The sequence below is a fragment of the Lacerta agilis genome, chromosome 5, assembly GCF_009819535.1.
Source record: "Lacerta agilis isolate rLacAgi1 chromosome 5, rLacAgi1.pri, whole genome shotgun sequence".
NCBI classification, from domain to species: Eukaryota; Metazoa; Chordata; class Lepidosauria; order Squamata; family Lacertidae; genus Lacerta; species Lacerta agilis.
In genome coordinates this window covers 42,895,208-42,915,509 of record NC_046316.1, presented here as the reverse complement: position 1 = coordinate 42,915,509, position 20,302 = coordinate 42,895,208, and the positions used below count along the sequence as shown (strand labels likewise).

Here is a 20,302-nt window from a genome sequence, read left to right as displayed (position 1 = left end):
TTCCAAAACAAATATTTTACTAAGCCTAAGGTAAGAAGGTAGTCCAGCTTTGCAGTGGAAACTGAGCAACACACTGTTTTTTTCCTATAAACTTGTCATTATAAAATATGCCAAGTGTAGTGGAGTAGAATGCTTGCTTCAGTAAGGCTAAACAGCAATAAAATTGTTAACTATGGCTATTTGAGAGAACTACTATCAGACTTATGATCATGTATGGAAATGTTTTCTGACTGGTGTAATTGCCACTTGGTTTGTTTTGGTTACCCTGCAGATGTAAACCGTTTCTTCAGAATACCATAAAGGGACTTAATTGCCAAGCGTGAGTTTTAACAAAAAGAGCATTATGGAAACTGCGTACGGCAGCCTCAAAATAGCAACCCTATTATCAAAGGCAGTGACAGAACATGGAAATATATTTTTTAAAATTTAAACTTCTTAATCAGATATAAACTTGTTAGTACTAGTAGTGGCATAACTTTAGTCCTGAGAATCTGACATTAAAGACTTCTAAGAAAAATAGCACCAAAGTACTATATTATAAAGGAAGTGTAATCCATGTGAACACACTTGGTATTCCTGATACTGTGTTAAGGAAGAAGAGACACAAAAATAGTTAAGTAATTGTAATGGAATTGCTGCTAGCAGTTGAACATTAAAATTTAAAAAATTACAGAGACCTCTTCATCAGGTAGAAGGAAGACGCTTACTTAAACAAAAAGTGCTTACTACTCGATAAATTTGAGTTACCTGACATAATAAAGGAGGCAGATTTTAAGATGCAGACCATCCAGCCTGCTGCATCTGTATGTTAATTTAAAGTCCTGCGCTTTTTATTTAGCCCCCTGGATTTTAATTCCAAGGCACAAGCCAAGGCAACTTTCCACTGAGGGGTTGCTGTTTCCCACTGAAAAAGAAATGGGGAATATGAAAATGAGAAAAGACGTTGGTGTTGTCTTCCTCAGGAAAACCTTTTTGCTTGATGACTACACTTTATATAAGATCCACAGACAGCTTGTGTGTTGCAACATTATGACTTGAAGACATGCTGTGCTAGTGGTGAAAGCTGCTGTCAATATAAACACTATGAAAAGCAAACAAAAACATTATTTTTAATAGGTGAGGGTCTGTTAGTACCAACGCAGATCAACCATTCAGAGGGCTTCAGCATTTGCTATGGTGCGATATACCCTTTCTGCCATGGAACCAGTTTCAGAGACAGACATTTGTAGGGAGCAGAAGACTATTTAAAATCTCTTTCAACTGAAAAAGCACCAAACACCATGTACACTGATGTCCTTGCAACAGTGGGTGGTAATTCAGAGGATTTTCCATTCCATTAAGGCACCACAGCAAGGACTAACAGCCTGTTTAACTGTCAGGTACTCTGTATGTTGTCAGAATCGTTTTTCATAAAAGAGTGGGCAATATAAAACTGCATGTTCATATCCACTCAACTTTCAAACTCTAGTTCCTAGATCAATGAAAGGAAAAACTACAAAGGTTGTGACTTAATAGAAAAATCATTAAAACATGTATGCATTGTGTAAGAAAATAGGGAAGGTGTTTTGGATGCCTGACAGAACAGCTGCTACAAAACTCTAGAAGATAAACACAAATGTGATCTGGTTTGTCACACACACTCTACAAATTGTGCACATGAGCGCCTAAATCCATTCCCACAAAAGGTCTGCGGAATTCATGAAAGTCTCTGAGCAATGTCTCTAAAACATACTATTACTTATGCATTAAACTGACCCTGCCTTCATGATTTATGCATTTAACTTAGGTATATTATATCAATTCCCTCAGATAACTACATTTAGATGCTTGAAGAAGTTTTGGTCCAGGTTTCTGGGATTCAGAGTCTCAGAGCAACCAGTGCTTATATTCTTCTTTCTAAAAGTCCAAAGATTAAGGCACTTCCACCCATTTGCTAGAAGTTTATTTAAAACCAATTTCTTTTCATACTGCTTCAGAGCTCCTGCATCATGTGCTCCTGTCATACATCCTACATATCAAAACCTCATATGATCATAGTCATAGAATTGTAAACAATGCAGGAAACTTTTGTTCAACATGGGATTGAAACCCATGACCTTGAAATTAAGAGTTTTATGCTCTACTAAGTGAGCTATTGCTAGGTAGGTTCCACCCCTTAAAATACCATATGTAGAGTCTGATGGTCTAATCTTCACTTAGCTGCTTGCAATCAGAGTTCTGTTATTCAGTACCTTTTGCCATTTGTGCCTCTACACCTGTTTATTTTTATGGTGCAGTTCCTTTATTATAATTGTTTGCAATGAAGTGCATTTTCATGGGGTATTTTGCAAAAAGGAAGACTACACAGGAATGCAGCCTCAATATTTAATTATTGCTATGTGCATGCAAAATACAAGACGGCTGTGTATCTCACTTTCTACAGGTAGATATTTAGCTCAGTATGTCTTACTGGATGTTTTTTTGGAGGGGGAACAGAATACTTGATACAAAATATTACAAAGTTGTGCCCTGCTTGCAAGCATCTTTCCATTTTAGGAAATAAGCACGGAGACTGATTATTAATTGTTTAATTTGATCTATATGAAAACTAAATGCTGGGGGGAAATAAAAAGATAAAGACTCCTAATAAGTAAGAGAGTTAGCAACTTCTGTCAAGTAAGGCAAATGTGGAAGTCAAATATCAACTAAAAGTGGCTGGAGATCTCAGGCTACATGCTCAGCCACTGAATAATCCATTCCCTGCAACAGAAAGGTGTGTTAACAATCAACACAATTGTTTACTTGAACATCAGATGAAAATGTTAAAACGTTTACATATGCAGTCAGTATCTAGACTATAGCCTAGTATAGATACTGAAATATTCTGTGCAAACTTGTTTCCTAACATTTAGTAGTCCTTTTCCAAGGGCTAACCTATAATACTATGCAGGCAATAAATTAAGGGTGCAAGCCTTGGTATACACTTTCCTAGGAAGAAGCGCTGCTGAATACAGTGTGACTTATTTCAAACTAAAAAAAAGGTAAAGGACCCCTGACAGTTATGCTCTATTCATCAGGCAGCCTTTTTGGGAAACAATGTAACAGCATATTAAAAATGAAAATGAATGTTAACTACTTATGAACCTATCACCAGCCAGAGAACTTATTATTTAATAAAAAAATTCTCAAGGCATATTTTCTAATCTGACACTTGATATTAACAAGTAGCCCATTTGAGAACCAAACCTAGATAACTTACACATACTTAATGTGAACAACATGTTTCTATCTCCATCATTTTAGCAGCAATCCGACTTTTTTAAAAAGGAACTGAAGACACCTACATGTCTAGTTTTGCTCACAGAAAGTGGCTTTATAAATACTGTTAAGTTTTTCCTACCCAGGGATGGGGGAGAGGGAGGGTTCACCTTGTAAACTATTAAACTAAAGGCTAACCCAAAGTCAACTGGGAAGGCGATTTACCATTGTGTAACAGTTCTTTTGAAGTTGCTATGACATTCTACAATCCCAATAAACATAATAATATCATTTCAAAATAAGCTATTTAGAAGAAGGCAGTACATATTTAATTTGAAAAAATAGATGCCTAAATAATATTTTCCAAGGTAATAGCCATTTTATAAAGCAGGATGAAGATAGCCTCAGCAGTTTTTCTTTCTAAAATGTTGCATAATTATTATTTTTCATGCACTTGTTGCTCCATCTCTTCAGCCAGTGAGGCTCCCAGATCAGCTCACGTTACATATTAAAAGAAATCAGAATTACAATTAAAAACAATCATAAAACAAGACAATAAACAGAAAAGCAGATTAAAAATCCAGCATTACAATAAAGATATACAGTATATGAGAAAACTGAGCAAATAAAATAGCTTTATATGAAGTAATTCCATATATCCAGCAGGCACCATTTAAAATCGACTCACTCAGTAAGTCTCCAATCACACCTAATTCATACAGGTTTTACTGAAACCAAGATTTCCTTTGATCTCAGTCCAAACTGAACATGACAACTGTGGTGTCCTAATGGTGTAGGAAGGGAAGGGGGGGAGGTTTGATTTTATCAGCAAAAGTGCTCTGTGGGCAAGGGGTTACACTGATTACATATGCCTGGCTTAGTCTGCTCCCACCCCCCGCAGCTTCTTATTAATATGCCAGGATCAAAAATCACATTTTGATCCTGGCTTGTTTCAACAAATCCAATCCTGGTAAAGAAGCAGCAGCAGACATGAAGCACATTGGACTGGCAAAGGATAAACAGAGAGCTCTTTTCCTCCTTTAACAGCCCTCTTGGTCACCTAGAGGGAATTCCTAATAACCGATGGTGGCCAGGTGAGTAGTGAAATAAGTGACTGAATTAATACTGGAAGTGGAAGGTTACAATTGTCTCCCGTCGGAATGCATGAGTACAAGCTAGCATCGACTCCACATAGAGCTAAACCATGGTTTACCGTTACATCAAAAATGGGCAACTGCTGACATTTGAACACTTGCAATATGCCCAACAATCTACACTTAAATTTTTCAAGATGCAGACTGCAAGCAAGTTAATTTTCAGTATTATATAATAACAAGAAAATGAGGCAATGTATAGAATCAAAAGGAGTGGCGAAAAAAAGAAATTAGAGACTGCAGTAAATGTATTTTGAACTGTAACCGTAAATAATTTTAAGCTTTCAAAAAACAAAACACACACACATAGAAGTTATGACACCTGGCTATATAGTTTCTGTAAAACTTTAAACCCTCCATTAAGCTGTGATGCTGAAATGGCCCAGATTTCTTGTACTGCTAATTCCAATTGTGGTCAATCCTAAATCAATCATGAAATTTAGTTTCAAATGTCTGGAAAACAGGAGGCTTTTTGTTTTAACCATGAATTTAGTTTTCTAAATCAAACACTAATATTATGTCTGTTACTAAAATAACACTGACTGATCTCTAGTGTTTCTTTGACTTGCATGCTCCAATCTAACCCCTTCCTCTTCTCTTCCATTCAAATCCCTCCCCCAACCACTTTCAGTGCTATACATGGCTAGCATTCCATCTGAAATTACATTAATGTTAGTCATTAAACCACAGTTTTAAACCCACTTCAAACTCTGGTTTAAAGCTAACCATGGCTAGAGTTAACTGCAATTCAGGTGTAACGCTAACCATGGTTAGTCATAGAAAGGGATATGAAGGAATTCAAGCCAAAGAGAAGATGATTTTTTTGGGGGGGGGAATTGAGTACATGAACCAAAGAGATTGAAGAAGGGGGAGAAGCATGCAAACTGGAAGGGTACACCATGACAGAACAGGAAATATTACACCTGCACTATAGCTGGGCCGAGCATACTTATTTCAGAGCAAATCCCATTGGTGATACTGGAATTTACTTCCAAATAAATGGATTAGGAGAACAGTAGCAAGATTATGCCAACTGATTCAGGACACAGATAAAATACTGAATACATAAGAATGCTACTGCTGGAAGGCACATACAAATCCTAATTCCCCCACCACTTTCACAGATCTGATGTAAAGTCAATTCAATATTCTGTTATTCATACCACCAATGATAATAAGGACAAAAAAGTGCATGCAGTTAACTGTACCTGATACTCGTTACATTCAAAAGGAGAGTCCTTGTGTATGGCCATCTGATACTTGGCAAATAAAGCAGCAGACTGGGTGAAAGATGATTTGAACTGCGGGTCCTCTAAAGAAGCAGGTACTAACCTCACCTTCAGAGCAAGGGAAAACAAAGGTACTTTGTTGGCATTTGTCCAAATGCTTCTGAAGGTGAGGCTAGTATGCTATCTCCTCAAATCCATTTCAAAGCCTCTTCCTAGGAGACATACAAGGAAGCCCAGCAACCGCAGAAATGTATTACTAAGATTTGAAGCAATGGTGGCACTCCAAGTGCTAGGCTGGTTCTGCACTCCAGAACAGCAAGAGCTAGTTTGCGTACCAGCTGAAAACAGTAATACTCAGAGCCACTTCATACTCTATGCCAATTATCTCTCCATGCAAAATAGAGAACATAATCAAAATTCCAGGTAAGTCAAGAAGGATTTGACTGTCTCATGTTCTAGAAGGAGGTGAATTCTGAGATTTCTCAATAAGATCAATAATGGAAGGCAAGCTTGCCCCCTACTGTACAACCAACATTTCACTGCATCCTGGAGTTGTCATATATTTTCTAGAGTGCACTCTTGGTTCAGGCAAAGCAGTGATGTTAAACCAAAGGCCTGGTCAATGCTTCAAGTGAACTAGCTCTGTACTTAAGGTTTACTCATTACCGGTCTAGTGAGAATAGATCTAGATTATCAGAAGTTCTCAATTAGAGTTTGTAAACCTGAGGGCTATATACTCATACAATTCAATCCAAAAACCTTTCCCACCACTCCAAATATCTTAATCATGCATTCTAAATGGCAGAACTAATACCCCCAACAGAGCTGCACAATATGAACATCTTCCAAGTTCTGCCCTTCACTCAGTCTCCCTCCCACCCAAATAGAAGTCATACAGGAGAAACCTGCTTCCTGACTTCTACATTAATCCACATGCTTGTCACTAGATTATGTTTTTAAGCACTAGTTGACTTGGCACCTAGGTTTTTGCACCTCTGGACTTCGTCACTCTATGTGTTTGGTCAATCACAGCCAACATAAAGGCCAGTTCTGAATACACATAATCGCAAAGGAATTATCCATAAAGTATGATCTACTCTGCAAAGTAAATTCCCTACCATCTTCCACAATCCATCACTATAGCAGACGCTACCCACCACAATTTACATAGACTGGAATCCAAATTTAGCCTTCCACAAACAGAAGGGCTCCTTCTGTCCTGAGATGATTACTGATCCAGCAGATTCTTTCTATTTCCCACCCCCGCTGTTCCAGAGGATCCTTCCAGCCCTCCAGAGCAGTTTTTCAGGCACCATTCAGGTTAATGTTGCCTCCCCACACACCTTCTGCCAGCAGGAACATCCCCAGTGGAGCTCCACTCAGAGGATACACCTGCCAGCAGCAGCAAAGTCAGGACCCAAGTCTGTTTATCAATGATTACACAAAGTACATTTTGAATGGAGAAGGATGCCTTTATCCAACTGATGCTTATCAGGAAACACTAACACTTTCTAAAATAATTCCACCACACACGCACACACACTTTCTAAAATGACCACCATTTGTGACTTATTTCCATTGCTGAATTCAGACATTTTGCCAAAGAAAGGAGACAGAACAGTGTGAAGAAAGTGAGTTGGGAATTGTCAGGTGAGAGAAGAAGAAGCTTACATTAAAGAAAAGGAATTGCCAAAGGATAGATGTGGCTATGAGAGCAAACTGCAGTATGGACAGGGGCATCGACAACACATTGAAGCAAAAGAAATAATGGGTACTGATTGAAAAGCAGCCATGTCCTAGATACCACATCTTCTTGCCTGAATGAATCTGTAGTCCCTTTCAGAATTTCACAGTACCTTGCAAAGGTTGGTATGTTAGGGACAGAAGAGAATGAAGATGAAAAATAGAAAGTAAAGGTTAAGTCAAAGAGTTGAACAGGTGTAAGGAAACCATTTCATCCTACACACACACTCTTCCAAAACCTTGTTCTCCTTCCCCATCTAATATGCAACATACTTTATGGATAGGACCTCAGCATAAATTCAACCCAAGGTTAACTGTGCCCCAATTTTTATTTATTTCATAAGATTTACACACCGCTTGGTTGTTTAAAGAAAAGCACTCTCAAAGTGGTTTACAAATATTTGTGAAACACACTCAAGCCCATTATAAAGGCACAAACAACTTTCAAAATCTAGCTACCCTACTGTTTGGGAAATTTAAAGTGTACTTCACTAGTTCGCCTGTTCCTCTTTATGCACCATCTCTAATGTCAAAGCAAACCCCATTATTGCTTCTCCTTTCGCTTGTAAATGTCTTTAATTATTTGTGGAACCCATGAGATATGCAAAACCTCCTTGTACTTCCAGGATTTAAGTTCTATTTAATTCATTTCTTCTTTTTTTCTTTTTTTGAAGTTTCTATGGTTATTAAGTATTTTTAAGGAACAGCTTCCAAATGTCTCAGAATAGACCAAAGCAAAATGCTTGTGTCTGACCTGGCTGGCGGTTGGTTTATCAGGTGGGTCCTTGTGAATAACCATCTGGTAACGTTTATAGACCTGGTAAGACTCCTGAAAGGTGGCTTTGAACAGGGAACTTGGTGGAGATGACTGCACCAGCCTCACCTTCCAAAGAAAGATATTCATTATTGGAATAATAGCCATTCAAAAGCTGGGAAGAATACAAATAGTTAAAAACTAACTATAGTTAAATCAACATTTACACAATGAAATCAACAATACTTTTAAACCACCATTTCCCCTCAGGGCCAATGTTACTTTCTGCTCCACTATGCCTATTTCTTTCAGAAATGGAAAGATTATTTTCCATGTAACCATTTAAAGTTTAGTTTCCAGTCATTGTTCTGTAAACACCGTGCACTTTACTCAACAGTTTACAAAGTGTAATACAAAATCAATTTTGAGTGAATCATGCAGTTGTATAATAAGGATTATTCAAACATAAATACATATATTCTATACATGTTGTAACAAAAACAAGTTGCTACATAAGTTCACATCCACCCTTAAATTGCTATGAGGTGATTTTTCTTCCCGCAATTTTCCTATCAGTCTTTGCTGTTGGATATCTACCATCACCTATGCACTATTTTGAGATGCTAGGACAAGAACACTGATGAGATTTCTTTTAAGCACAACTGAATAATTTAAATCTCTCTTAAATCCTATTATAGCACACCTTCATGTTAACACATACTGCAGTCATACTAGCAGTTCAATGGGACTTAGTTCCTAGTAAGGGTGTTTAAGATTACTGTCTCAGCCTCCTCTTTCACTGTATGCCACAGTACCCCCAGAATATCAGCATCATCAAATGGAAAACAGAGTTAGCACACATAAATGTATGCTTTAAAATGTGCTATTAGTGGAACTATACCCATTTTTCCTAAGAAAAAACAAACAAACATACATGCCAGGATGAGGCATGAAAAGTAAGCCAAGAACAAATACTGGTTGCCACTCATGGTTTGGAGGGAAACAAATCATAGATTGCATTTGGACAACATGACAAACCAGACCCTGGCTTGTTTTACCTGTGGTACGGCAAGAATGGGAAAGCACTGCAGAAACTTTTCAGCAACATGCACCAGTAAGTTACTCACTCACATCAAACCATAGTTTGTTTTAAGCCATAGTTTAATGTGATACATGACTTGGGCCAACGTATGCCTCAAGTTCACCATTTTCTCTGCTAAGGCGAATGTATCTTTTTTTAAATCCAATTCACAGTAAGATAAAGCTATTTCCCTTACATCTTGGCTATGAGTCATGTCCTGCAAGAGACCAAGCAAATACCCTGTCATGGCTAGGTGCTACACTGAACAGAATCTGACCTGGCGTGGCAACTGAAAATGAACAGAGCAAATGGAGTCAGAGGTCATGTTAATGCTAGGGAGTAATCAAGGAGCCAAAGTAAAATGTCCTTCCAGGGTCAGAGACAAGCTAAAATAGAAGCAAGGGTGGGTCAAAACACAGGAGGCAAGCCCATGACATGCAAATGGTTTTTGACAGGAGGGTGACAAAGGGAAAGCTACAAGATGGAAAAGTATAAGATCAGGGACAGAATCAGGGATGAGGCAATTTCAGTGCCCATAAGGGAGAGAACTATAATCAGCCAAGGTGTGCTTTTGACCATTCTAGAGCAAAGGTTCCCAGCTGAAAAAAGCCCTGCCACCATGCACCATCACCTCCTTCTGTTGCTTTACTACTTTCTACCTGCATGAGGCCCCTTGCTGTGGGGAAGGGCTGCAACCAGCAGCACCAGGTGGGAGCCCCTCTCCCTTACTTGTCAGGCTCTCTTAATATCCACTAGCCAGTAACGAACTCTGTGGCCCACAGGATGAGAGCCACTGATCTAGAGGTTTGGAGTCTTAACCCCTGAAACAGAAAATCCAGCTGAACAATGGAGACAGGCATCCTCTCCCCACTGCCACCTATTTTGAAGGAGATAGAGGGGCTGATTGGGGAGACTGGTTCACAGTAGCAAGGCCTAGTTTCCTAGGGACCAAACACTGCTCTCCAAGGAGCTGTTTGGTGCCCAGGGAAACGGCCAAGAGGATAAAGCAATTCTTTGTTCGCTACCTTGTATGTAAGTTTCAGCACATTGCCCAAAACTGGTTAAATATACTGAACATTTAAGAAATTCTCCTGGTGGGGCGAATAGGTAATAGAATCATATGCCATCATGTGGATATCTGGGGGGGGGGGGGGATTAGGTCCTAAAAATTTCCAGAAATGCACAAATTACAGCCAGGAGACTGGTATGGAAATTGATAAAAAATATTTTGTGAAACAGCATCTTCTTCAGTAATGTAAAAATCTAGCTATTCATCATTTCTAATTTTTTACTTCAAATTAGGGGACTAACATTAATATCTAGTTACAGCTGCACTAATGTCATTATTTTTGTTCTGAAAATGTACTATGCTATTCATTCAGATGGAACCACAGCACCCTCTTGTGTTTCTGCAAAGAACACATCCACTTAAGTTTTGCACACACTAACATACACACAACATCTTATGAGGCTAAACCGAAAACATCACAGGACTTTTCAAATGCCAGTAATTGACACCAAGGCCATTTATAATGCAACCAATTTTTACAATTAAAAGTAGAACATTTTTTCACATCTGACTAATCAATTACCTTCAACATAAGCAGCAGTACAGGAATGACATGATTGCTCTATGTATCACATGTCAATCAAAGTAAGTATCTCAGTACCTCTAACTGGTGCACAGGTTCAGTAGGTAAGGAGGCAAAAATGAAGTCTTCAATTGATTTGGGCTGATTGGTTTTAGCTTTTGAGCGCTGGCCAAGCAAAACCTGAGCCTCGGTTTGCAGTGAAGGATTTTGTGTCTGGTTCTGAAGGGTCTTCTGCAATTTATGTTCCTTCCTTAGTTCCTTTGCTTTACGGCAGGGTGGCTTACTCAAGTCGGCTCCTCTCCCTAGAAAGGCAATGCGTACATACTCAATGGGGGGAAAGAGTGTGTTGTAGAATAGCTACATTCATTCACCTGTACAGTATACTTTTATGATGACTGGAAGAAAGGCAATTAATACTGTAAGCAAAAATGTAATCCTCCTCTGACGTTCCAACTACATTTTATTATTGTGCTTGTATTGGGGAAAATACCAGGGTGGTCCCAAATATCCCTGTGGGTTTGCCTGGATGCTCCAATCAATACCAAACACCAGTCAGATCAATTAACAGGCAGAATGTGATGCCACATGACGCCCCCTTCGACAGAGAGGAAAGTAGCCAGCTGGGTAAAAGTTACAGCACTATTTACACTTTAAACATTCCTAAACAACAGCTATTCTGGTTTTCAAACATTTTGGAAGTCAAACAGACTTCCAGAACGGATTAAGTTTGGTGCTTTTGTTTTTGCTATTTATTTTGCGTTTTTGTTTCTGAGGCTTTTTCAGTTAATTTGTTTTTGTGACTGTGTGTAACCTAGTTCAGCTGCTGAATGAATGTGTGACTGCGGAAATGGATAAAAGCACCCCATCCAAACAATGACTATCATCAGTGCAGGTAGAGAGAGAAAAATTATTTTTTTATTTTTATCACCTACAATAGTGTCTTATTTATTTTATAGTACAGTACATTGATTATTGCTTTCATTTTATAGATCAATGGTCTCATTAGATAGTAAAATTCCTGTTAAATTGCTGTTTTAGGGGTTGTTTTCAAAAGTCTGGAACCAATTAATCTGTTTTGCATTACTTTCTATGGGAAAGCGCACCTTGGCTTTGGAACACTTTGGTTTTGGAATAGACTTCCGGAACAGATTAAGTTTGAGAACCAAGGTACCACTGTATATGTCTGCCTTGCCCATAACACTTGTACTCATCACTTGTAAGGTTAAGCAGCACAAATAATTTCCTACTTGTGTATAAAGTTATGATACTGTATTTGTAAGCCACTCATTATTCTCCCCCTCCTTTTTTTTTTTGCAAAAGTACCGGTAACTCAAAGTGGGGCCAACAGTCAAGAAGGTGGTTTCTGCACATGCATTAGAACCAGCACGAAACAAAACTGAAAAATCTAGAACACATTCATATTTTTAAAATGCAGGATTAAAGCACCCCACCCACTAAAAGAGGCTACTGATTAATTAATTTCTGGGTTGAGGGGGAAAATGATTTTGACAGGCACCTGAAGACAGGTAATAATGGTGCCAAATGAGCCACCCTAGAGAGAGCCTTCCACAAGCAGGGAGCCACGACAGAAAAGTCCTGTTCCCATGTCACCAGCCCCCAGGCTTCCTGTGGGCACATGAAGAAAGGCCTCAGATGACGATTGCAGTGTCCTGGTCAGCTCATATGGGGAGAGGCAGCCCTTGAAGTACTGGGGTCCTGAGCCACATAAAGCTTTATAGGTCAAAAGTAGGACTTTGAATTGGGTCCAGAAACTAACTGTTAAGCCAGTGCAGTCAGCACAGGATTGGTGTTATGTACTCAGGCTGTCCTGATCCAGTGAGCAACCTAGCCGCTGAATTGTGAACCATCTGCAATTTCTGGAAATCACACAAGACAAACAGGGAAGAAAAGGTGCAAAACTGTCTTGCCATCTTCTTATATTAAAGATTAATTACCTGGTTTGGGAACTGCCGGACTAACTTTAGCTGACTCCAACGGCTCCCCAGAATTGGAATTAACTTTCTCATGAGACAATTCAATATGCTCAGAGTCTGCTTTCTTCACAGTTATTTCTCCTTCCCCACTCTCCGCCTTCTCCAAATGATCAGGATTGAGGGGTTTTAGTTCAGCCTGACAGCTGCCTGGTTCATCTTTTAAGAAAAAACTGCAGCCATCAGTATCTTTGATGTGAGAATCCATAGGCTCCACTGTTAATAGGCAAAAAAAAAAAAAAATAGGACAAACCATCAGCAAAGGAGAAAGGACAGCTGATAAAAAACACTATGTAACATTAAAAATTAAAATTTAAAAGATAGCTACAGCTCTATATAATTTACATGCCACTGACCTATTGATCTAAGTAAAAAAGAAATTTAATTGCACAACAATTTCAACTGCACAAAACCACAATAGTAAGTAATGTTTAAAAGACCACTTATTACCTTCACTGTCTACTACAGGAATTTCCCCCTTCATTAAGAATTTCAACATCTTCTTTAGAACCTTCTTATGTGATTTCGAAGGCTGGAAAAGTAAGGCCCGGCATCTAAAAAAAGAAAAAGGGAATACAGTCAAGGTATCCTCCAAATAATATAGTACAGGGGTGGCCAACTTCCAAGAGACTCCGATCTACTCACAGAAACTGGCAATGATCTACCTACTGTTTTTTGGGGTTCACATAAAAGTTCTTGAGCTTCTTTAGGGAGGAGGAAAGCAACATTGAGCTTTTTTTAGGAAGGAAAGCCCTGTTTTTGGTGGTTCAGGTCATTTTAGAGGTGCAGGGCAAAGATGTTGAGTTTTTTTTTAGGGGAGCCAAAGTTTTTTAGCTTTTTGGGGGGGAGCCGGTGATCTACCACAGACATCCAGTGATCTACCGGTAGATCACGATCTACCTGTTGGACATGCCTGATATAGTATATTAAACAAAAAATTGATATGTATGTTATCAATTAGTCATGTAGTCCAGGTTGCATGGAGCAGTTTAGGCTTTGTTCACAATACCACATTAATTAGTGGCTAGTGCTGCTCTTTTGATATTTCTGTGGGATGTTTGGGATTATGACAACACTAACATTTAATCACCCCATTCACTAAAATGGGCTGAGAAGTTACATGGAATTAAAACCCGGAAAACACACAGTTTCAAAGTCTTGCAATGTACAAATTACTCTGATGTTTTTACATCTCTTTTCAGCAAGGTTCTTTACAACACTACAAATACAACTAAAAGCATTTTATGCAGAGGGTTCCAACCTGCTTGCTCATAATAAACTATTTATCCTCACAGCAACCTGCTTCATAGCTTAATGACATCACCAGTCACCACTTCCCATTAATATTCACATTAAGCAGATATCTGAATCTGTCTATATGTCGACATTCAAGAAAAGATACAGAAGTATTGCCTTACCTTATTGTATATTGAGGACAACATGTACGATTCATAATAGGCTTGTAAATGTATTTCCCACTCCTATAAGTTAAAAAAAAACTATTTAAAATGTATGTTTAGTTCTTAGAATAGCCATGAATTATAAGGTTTAAATAACTTATTTGTTTAAACTACGATTCCTGGGTCACACATAATGCTAATCTATGCTCATGAGTCCCACCCAGCATGGTCAATGGCCAGGGATTATGGGAATTGCCGTCTTGTTAAAGAACAATGCACTAAACCAGGGTTTGGCATTATGCATAAACCAGTCTGAGACCACTGTATTTAAACTGTCGCTACATATTTATTTAAGAAATATATACCCACCTTTCCAAATGCTCTCCGAGGCACATGATCATAACCATCCAACGCGATGTGCAATGCAGAGGCATTCTGGAATTATTGCACCATGACTGCTGGCCTTATGGGACCTGCATTAGACTTTGAAGAAATTGGCTGCCCACGCCTGGAAGTCTTCTGCTGAGAAGTACTGGACATATATCTACTAAAGGTGGGAGTCTCCACATAGGCCACATGGAACATGGGCCCCAGCTCTTCTGAAAAGGTCCACTCAAGTCTAGAGCCCCTCTTTTGAAGAAGGTATTGCTAGTCAATTTCTTGCACCAAGATCTAACAGAATAATGATCACTTTAGGTGATGCTTAGTTTTAAATGGAGCACTTCAAATGGGCTACTGGTCCTAATAAAAGACTTCTCTTAGAAGGAAGTCAGGTTGTTTCCTATTCACAAATGGAGAACTTTTCTGATAGTATACAAGTTACAGTTGGTTTAGATATTGCAACAAAACAGAGTTATCGAAGGGCCAAACTGAAGTTTATGCATACATAAAAGAAGAAGAAGAAGAAGAAGAGTTTGGATTTGATATCCCGCTTTTCACTACCCGAAGGAGTCTCAAAGCGGCTAACATTCTCCTTTCCCTTCCTCCCCCACAACAAACACTCTGTGAGGTGAGTGGAGCTGAGAGACTTCAGAGAAGTGTGACTAGCCCAAGGTCACCCAGCAGCTGCATGTGGAGGAGTGGAGATGCGAACCCGGTTCCCCAGATTACGAGTCTACCACTCTTAACCACTACACCACACTGGCTCTAAAAGAGACTGTAAGGGCCCGCAGAATTATGCACTGTCTCCTTGCCTCCTCAAGTCTCTCTCCATAGCAAATGCCCCACTTCTTCCTTAATTGCCACTAAAACCTGCTGCTCTCTAGATGCTTCAGGGTGTAGTCTAACTCCCATCTGCACAAGCCAACATGGCCAATGATCAAGGGTGGTGGAGGTTTGAGTGTAGCAACATCTGGAGGAACATAAGCTTACTATGCCTGAGCTGAAGGCCACATAGGAACAAAAGTTAAGTAGGTCCTCCAAACCAGGTTAACTAGGGAGAAGTGCATTGAAGAGTTAAGAGTCTACGCTCTTTCCCCAATAGAAACAGACACTGCCATATATTTTCTGTGAGGAGAGTGAGAAGCTAAGACTGAAGAAGCACAAGCAGGGCAGCACTTTGCTAGCATGACTTGAAAACATTTTCCCTTTCAGTTACCTCATTAATGTGAAGTTTATGATCCTATATATTTTTACAATAAAAGGCGGCAGTTTGAATTCCACAGTATGCTCTTTAATATTGAAACACTGGATTCAGTTACACCAACAGTGCTCAGATGGCATCTCTTACCTTCGCCAACCTCTGTCGATAAGATCTTGGTAATCTTGGACAGTCAGTGAATGAGCCCACATGCCTGAAACACACATCAAACAAGAAATGAGGGGGGGGGAGGGAATAAAACTTCACTTCAAATAATGGGAACAATACCAGTTCCTGTGGAAAGCTACTGCTTCCTGTATTTCTTTGCAATACAAACCCCTTAAAAAAAACTGCTGAATTTTAACATAAAATTAAAAGTTTGAGATGAATGTTAAAAACATTAAAAACACTTCTGTTTCAGTGTATCTGAAGAAGTGTGCATGCACATGAAAGCTCATACCAAGAAAAAACTTAGTTGGTCTCTAAGGTGCTACTGGAAGGATTTATTATTATTATTTATTTTGTTTTGACAACGGCAGACCAACATGGCTACCTACCTGTAATTAAAATCCACATTCCTCAATAGTTTTGCTACATCCACCCAACACTTCAACACCCTATATTTAGTCTCTACCCCAATCCCACTGACCAGTCTAATTTACTATGCTCCATTAGCTTTTTCCACCATTACTCTCCACAAGTCAATGCTTAAGGGAAATGGTCCTATTTGCATTGGCAACAGGTCCTCCTTTGACATGTCACATTCACCTCTATCTGCTCCTTCTGTCTCACAGGCATTCAGCAACTCTGCCAAATCTAGCTCTCTGTTTCTTCGCCCACCATTTATTCTATCCCATTGTTCCTTACTGTCCCACCCCTTGCCTCTTTGCAACAAAACCCATTCCTTTCCTCAAAAATATTGAACTTCCTCCTCTACTAGCAGTTTTTCATTAATTCCTGCTCACACCCACAACACTGCTTTTTAACCCAGCAGAGGGGCTATTACTAGCTCTGGGTGAACAGCTGTAGATCAACAAGGAGTTCTGACTCCCTAGTCTTTTAACAACAACAACAACAACAACAACAACATGACTTCCCCTTCCCAATTAGGCAGCCAAAATGAAGAGAGCTTGGAGAACAAATATTTTGTGTGTGTAGAGGAGGACTGTGAGCTCAGCTAGTCAAAACAAACCCCTGCATGGCTTAGCAGCTGTTAAGAGGCAGTCTGTTTTACACCTGGCTCCAGCCACCGCTCTCCACAATATGGACACATTAGTGAAGCCTGCCTTCTCTGCTTTAACCATCTCAGCAGTCACATTGCCAGGCCTTTTGTTCCCTTCCCTGTGGTTCTGAGAGCCAAAACAAAACACAAAACAGGGAAGGGAGTGGGGAGCAACTAAAGGATCCAGAGAGAGGACAGTAACTAACTACCAACCATTTCTTATGAAGAAGGCTTGAGTTCATGAAAGTTTACACCTGTGGTTCCCTACATGGGGCAATTTGATTTTTAAGGGGGGCAATTGGAGAATGCGTTAGACCAAGCTTTTTAGGCTTCCTCCACATGAATAGTTCACTTTTTTAAAATAAAAAGAATTATAGGGGGGGGGGATCAGGATTTTAGAGACGCTTAGGTGGGGCATAGCAAAAAGAAAAAGAAAAAAGGTTGGGAACCACTGGTTTACACCATTAACACGTTTGGATTTTGGATGGAGGTTTGTGTGTGTGTGTGTGTGTGTCCCCTCCCAATCCCTGCTGCAATCCTCGATTGCACAGCAGTCCCCTACTTTTCAAGGGAGGCCTTAAAAGGGGTAACCCACCCCGTTACCTTATCTCCTTGTGGCAGCCCCTCAGCTACTGCCCTAGAAGGAAGTGGGGCACCCAGAAAGTGGGCTTGTGGATTTCATTAAGCCCCTCCACCCACCCCGCCTTGGAAGCCCTGTTGCGTGGCAGGAACTTGGACAGGTGAACGCCAACCCGCCTAGACTTCCAAGGGGCTGCAAGGAAATTGAATCATTTCGGACCCCACCCCCAGAGCCAAGGCCCAGCTCAGCCCATGCGCACTTTCCATGCACCTGGCGCTCTGCTCTTATTTCTTTAAAAGCTCGTTTTAAGGAAAGGGAGACACACGTGCAGCGCCCTCCCTTCCTCTGCTGCTTCTCCCCGCCCTCGGGACCCTAACCGTGGGAGAGGTTGCCGGTGTCGCTCTTGCAGTAGCCGCAGCGGTAGCCATCGTCTCCGCCCAGGTACTCCACGATACTTGGGGAACTACTTCCCCCCGCCGCCGCCATCTTTGCCGGCCGGCTTAGGGTGTCACAAACCCTTCAGGGGCCCCGGGAAGCAGCGGCAGCAGCGCCGGCGGCCGCCATCTTAGCAAAGGGCAAAAGTTTGGGTGGAGCAGGGAAAGGGCTCCAGTCTCCCTCGCTTTCTGTCGCGACTTCCGGAAGCCCTTCGCACAGCTTCGAATCTTCCATGTGCGGGGCAAAAAAAAGGGGGGCATCAAAAGTAAACACTGCGTCTTAAAGGGACAGGCTTCTTATTCGTTGCAGCGGGTTTAAGTTTATCGTGCCCTCTGCCTTTTTTTTTTTAACCCTTTAGACATAGATATCCGTTTCTTTTTCCGGCAGGGTTTTTTGGGGTTGTCTTTAAAACCATCGTGGCAAACAGAAATTCAACAGATGGAGGTGAAATGATGGAGGAATCTTTCACCTGTTGTTCACTTTGTTGCCTGCTATGCAGGCTTTGGAAGGCATTGCAAATTTCCCCATAAATAGCTCGATATTGTGTCGGTAATGCAGCCAGTGAATTCAGTTCTGACAGTTGTGTAGGTATCGTGCATACTACATCTTGCATACTGTGCTTGTTTATTTGGGCGTCAATCCCACTGTGTAGAATGAGATTCCCCAGGTAAATAAGCATAGGACGACAGCTTTATTTCCACTTGAAGTCACTCCAGGCATTGGGGAAGTGACATATAAACTATTAAAATAAATATAGCATCCGCTCCACAGCCCTGGGGCGAAGTACACCCTTCCCTTCTGTTTCGTTTAATCGCCTAGCCTATTTTCCCTATCCTTCGCATACAATCTGATTAATGAGCAAATTACTGCGTTGAATTATGTCAGTAGGATAAACATCACTGAAGCTGCAGCCCTCTCTACCCACTCAGTGGGACTTTTAAGTAGAGACTGCCATACTGAGGAGAGAGGGGTGCTCAGGTTTCCAAATTTTTACGGCTTTCTAACATTTCAAAACGTCACACGAAATTCATAGACGACTAAACTCCTATGCATGTTCATCAGAAGTCGCACTGAACTCAGCCGAGCTTCACTTTTGCAAAAGTGTATTTTGGTGTAAACCCCACTGTTTATGCGGGGCTTAACGGTGTGTTCCGTGGGGTTTACTCATTTGCAAGAGCCTTACTTCTGAGCAAACGCCTCCTTTTCGCTGGCTTAATTTCTCTTAATTTCCTCCTCGCCCAACTACGTTGCTCCGAAGTTCTTTCTAAAAAAAACCAACCTTTTTTTTTTTTTTTAGCCAAGAGCCTTGAAGGTTTGTTACAAAGCTGGAAGGACGAAGGAGAACTTCTATAGCCCTTGCCCTATCTCGAGTTTTCACTTGGGCTACTGCTGCTCCTCGGCTGGCCTGGGAGGTTGCTGCTAACGGGGGGTGGGGGAGCAAATGCAAGGGCTGCGTGGCACTCTCTGGTTCGGTTTTCTTGAGGAAGGGGGCCGGCAGCAGCGAGGACAGGAAAAGTCTCAACACGAACGCCGCCATTTACTCCCAGGCGGAGAGCGGGGCAAGCGGCGGCCCCTTCTTCACGAAGGACAAGCGCGCGGGGGGACTCCGTAAAAGCAACGGACAGGGCGTGCCAGTTCCGCCATCTTTACTGAGGGAAGGGCGTTAGGTAACAGCGGCGGAGAGAAAAATGCACCCGCGACAGGTGTGCTGTGTTGGCCGTGGCTACGTAGTCGGGGATTTCCTCTGTAGGCACATCGGCGCCTACGTCCCGTCCCCCCTGCCTTAGTTAGGGCCTTCCTGAAGTTATTATTCCACCCCCCCACCCCCCAGATCTTACCGTGGCTTGCTTTCCCCCCGGCAGAGTGACAGTAGCCGCACCGGTAGCCCTCTCTCGTCCCTTCGTAGGCCACGACGGAGTCCATGATGCCCAGCCGGTCCCTGCGGGGAAGCTGCCCCGCTGGCTGCTCCGATGCCTCGTTGGCAGGGGAGGGGGAGCGGAGCACCTTCAGCCACCTGCTCCACCTTGCGATCCTTTTGGCAAGCTTCTCCCCTTCCTTTGCCCTTCACCTGTTCCACCCACCCCAAATTAAGAGCTTCAAGCCCCCGAGGATGCGAGTTTTGGGCTCTAAGAGCGCCATCGCCTGCTAAACATGAGCGCTCTCTCCCCACCTCGAAGCACGTGCCTCGCTTGTTTCGCACGAGCCGTCAGCTAAAGCCGAACGGATGTTATCGCACTGGTCGATCTTGCTTTCTGCGTAGGAAACAGCCACCCTTGCCCTGGAATGTCCCTTTTCAGAGCCCCAG

General features: G+C 41.3%; 1 protein-coding gene across 8 annotated transcripts in view; it reads right to left on the bottom strand.

Annotated features, from left to right (window-relative positions):
• Positions 1–19,962, bottom strand: part of ATE1 (arginyltransferase 1) — a 72,908-nt gene extending 52,946 nt beyond the window's left edge. Inside the window, exons 1-7 of one of the 8 annotated variants that reach the window (XR_004426641.1) lie at positions 17,940–18,160; positions 15,911–15,974; positions 14,200–14,262; positions 13,232–13,335; positions 12,746–12,997; positions 10,869–11,092; positions 5,600–5,728 (exon numbers count right to left, since the gene is read on the bottom strand). Coding sequence is in view for 7 of the 8 variants with exons in the window: in XM_033149512.1 (XP_033005403.1) it covers positions 8,118–8,246; positions 10,869–11,092; positions 12,746–12,997; positions 13,232–13,335; positions 14,200–14,262; positions 15,911–15,974; positions 17,940–18,048 (945 nt within the window). In the remaining variant the exon portion in view is untranslated. Of the gene's footprint in view, positions 1–5,599; positions 5,729–8,117; positions 8,247–10,868; positions 11,093–12,745; positions 12,998–13,231; positions 13,336–14,199; positions 14,263–15,910; positions 15,975–17,939; positions 18,162–19,835 lie in introns of those variants that run through there. The other 7 variants (XM_033149513.1, XM_033149508.1, XM_033149512.1 and 4 more) reach the window with 7 other exon arrangements.
• Between the last annotated feature and the right edge of the window lie 340 nt (positions 19,963–20,302).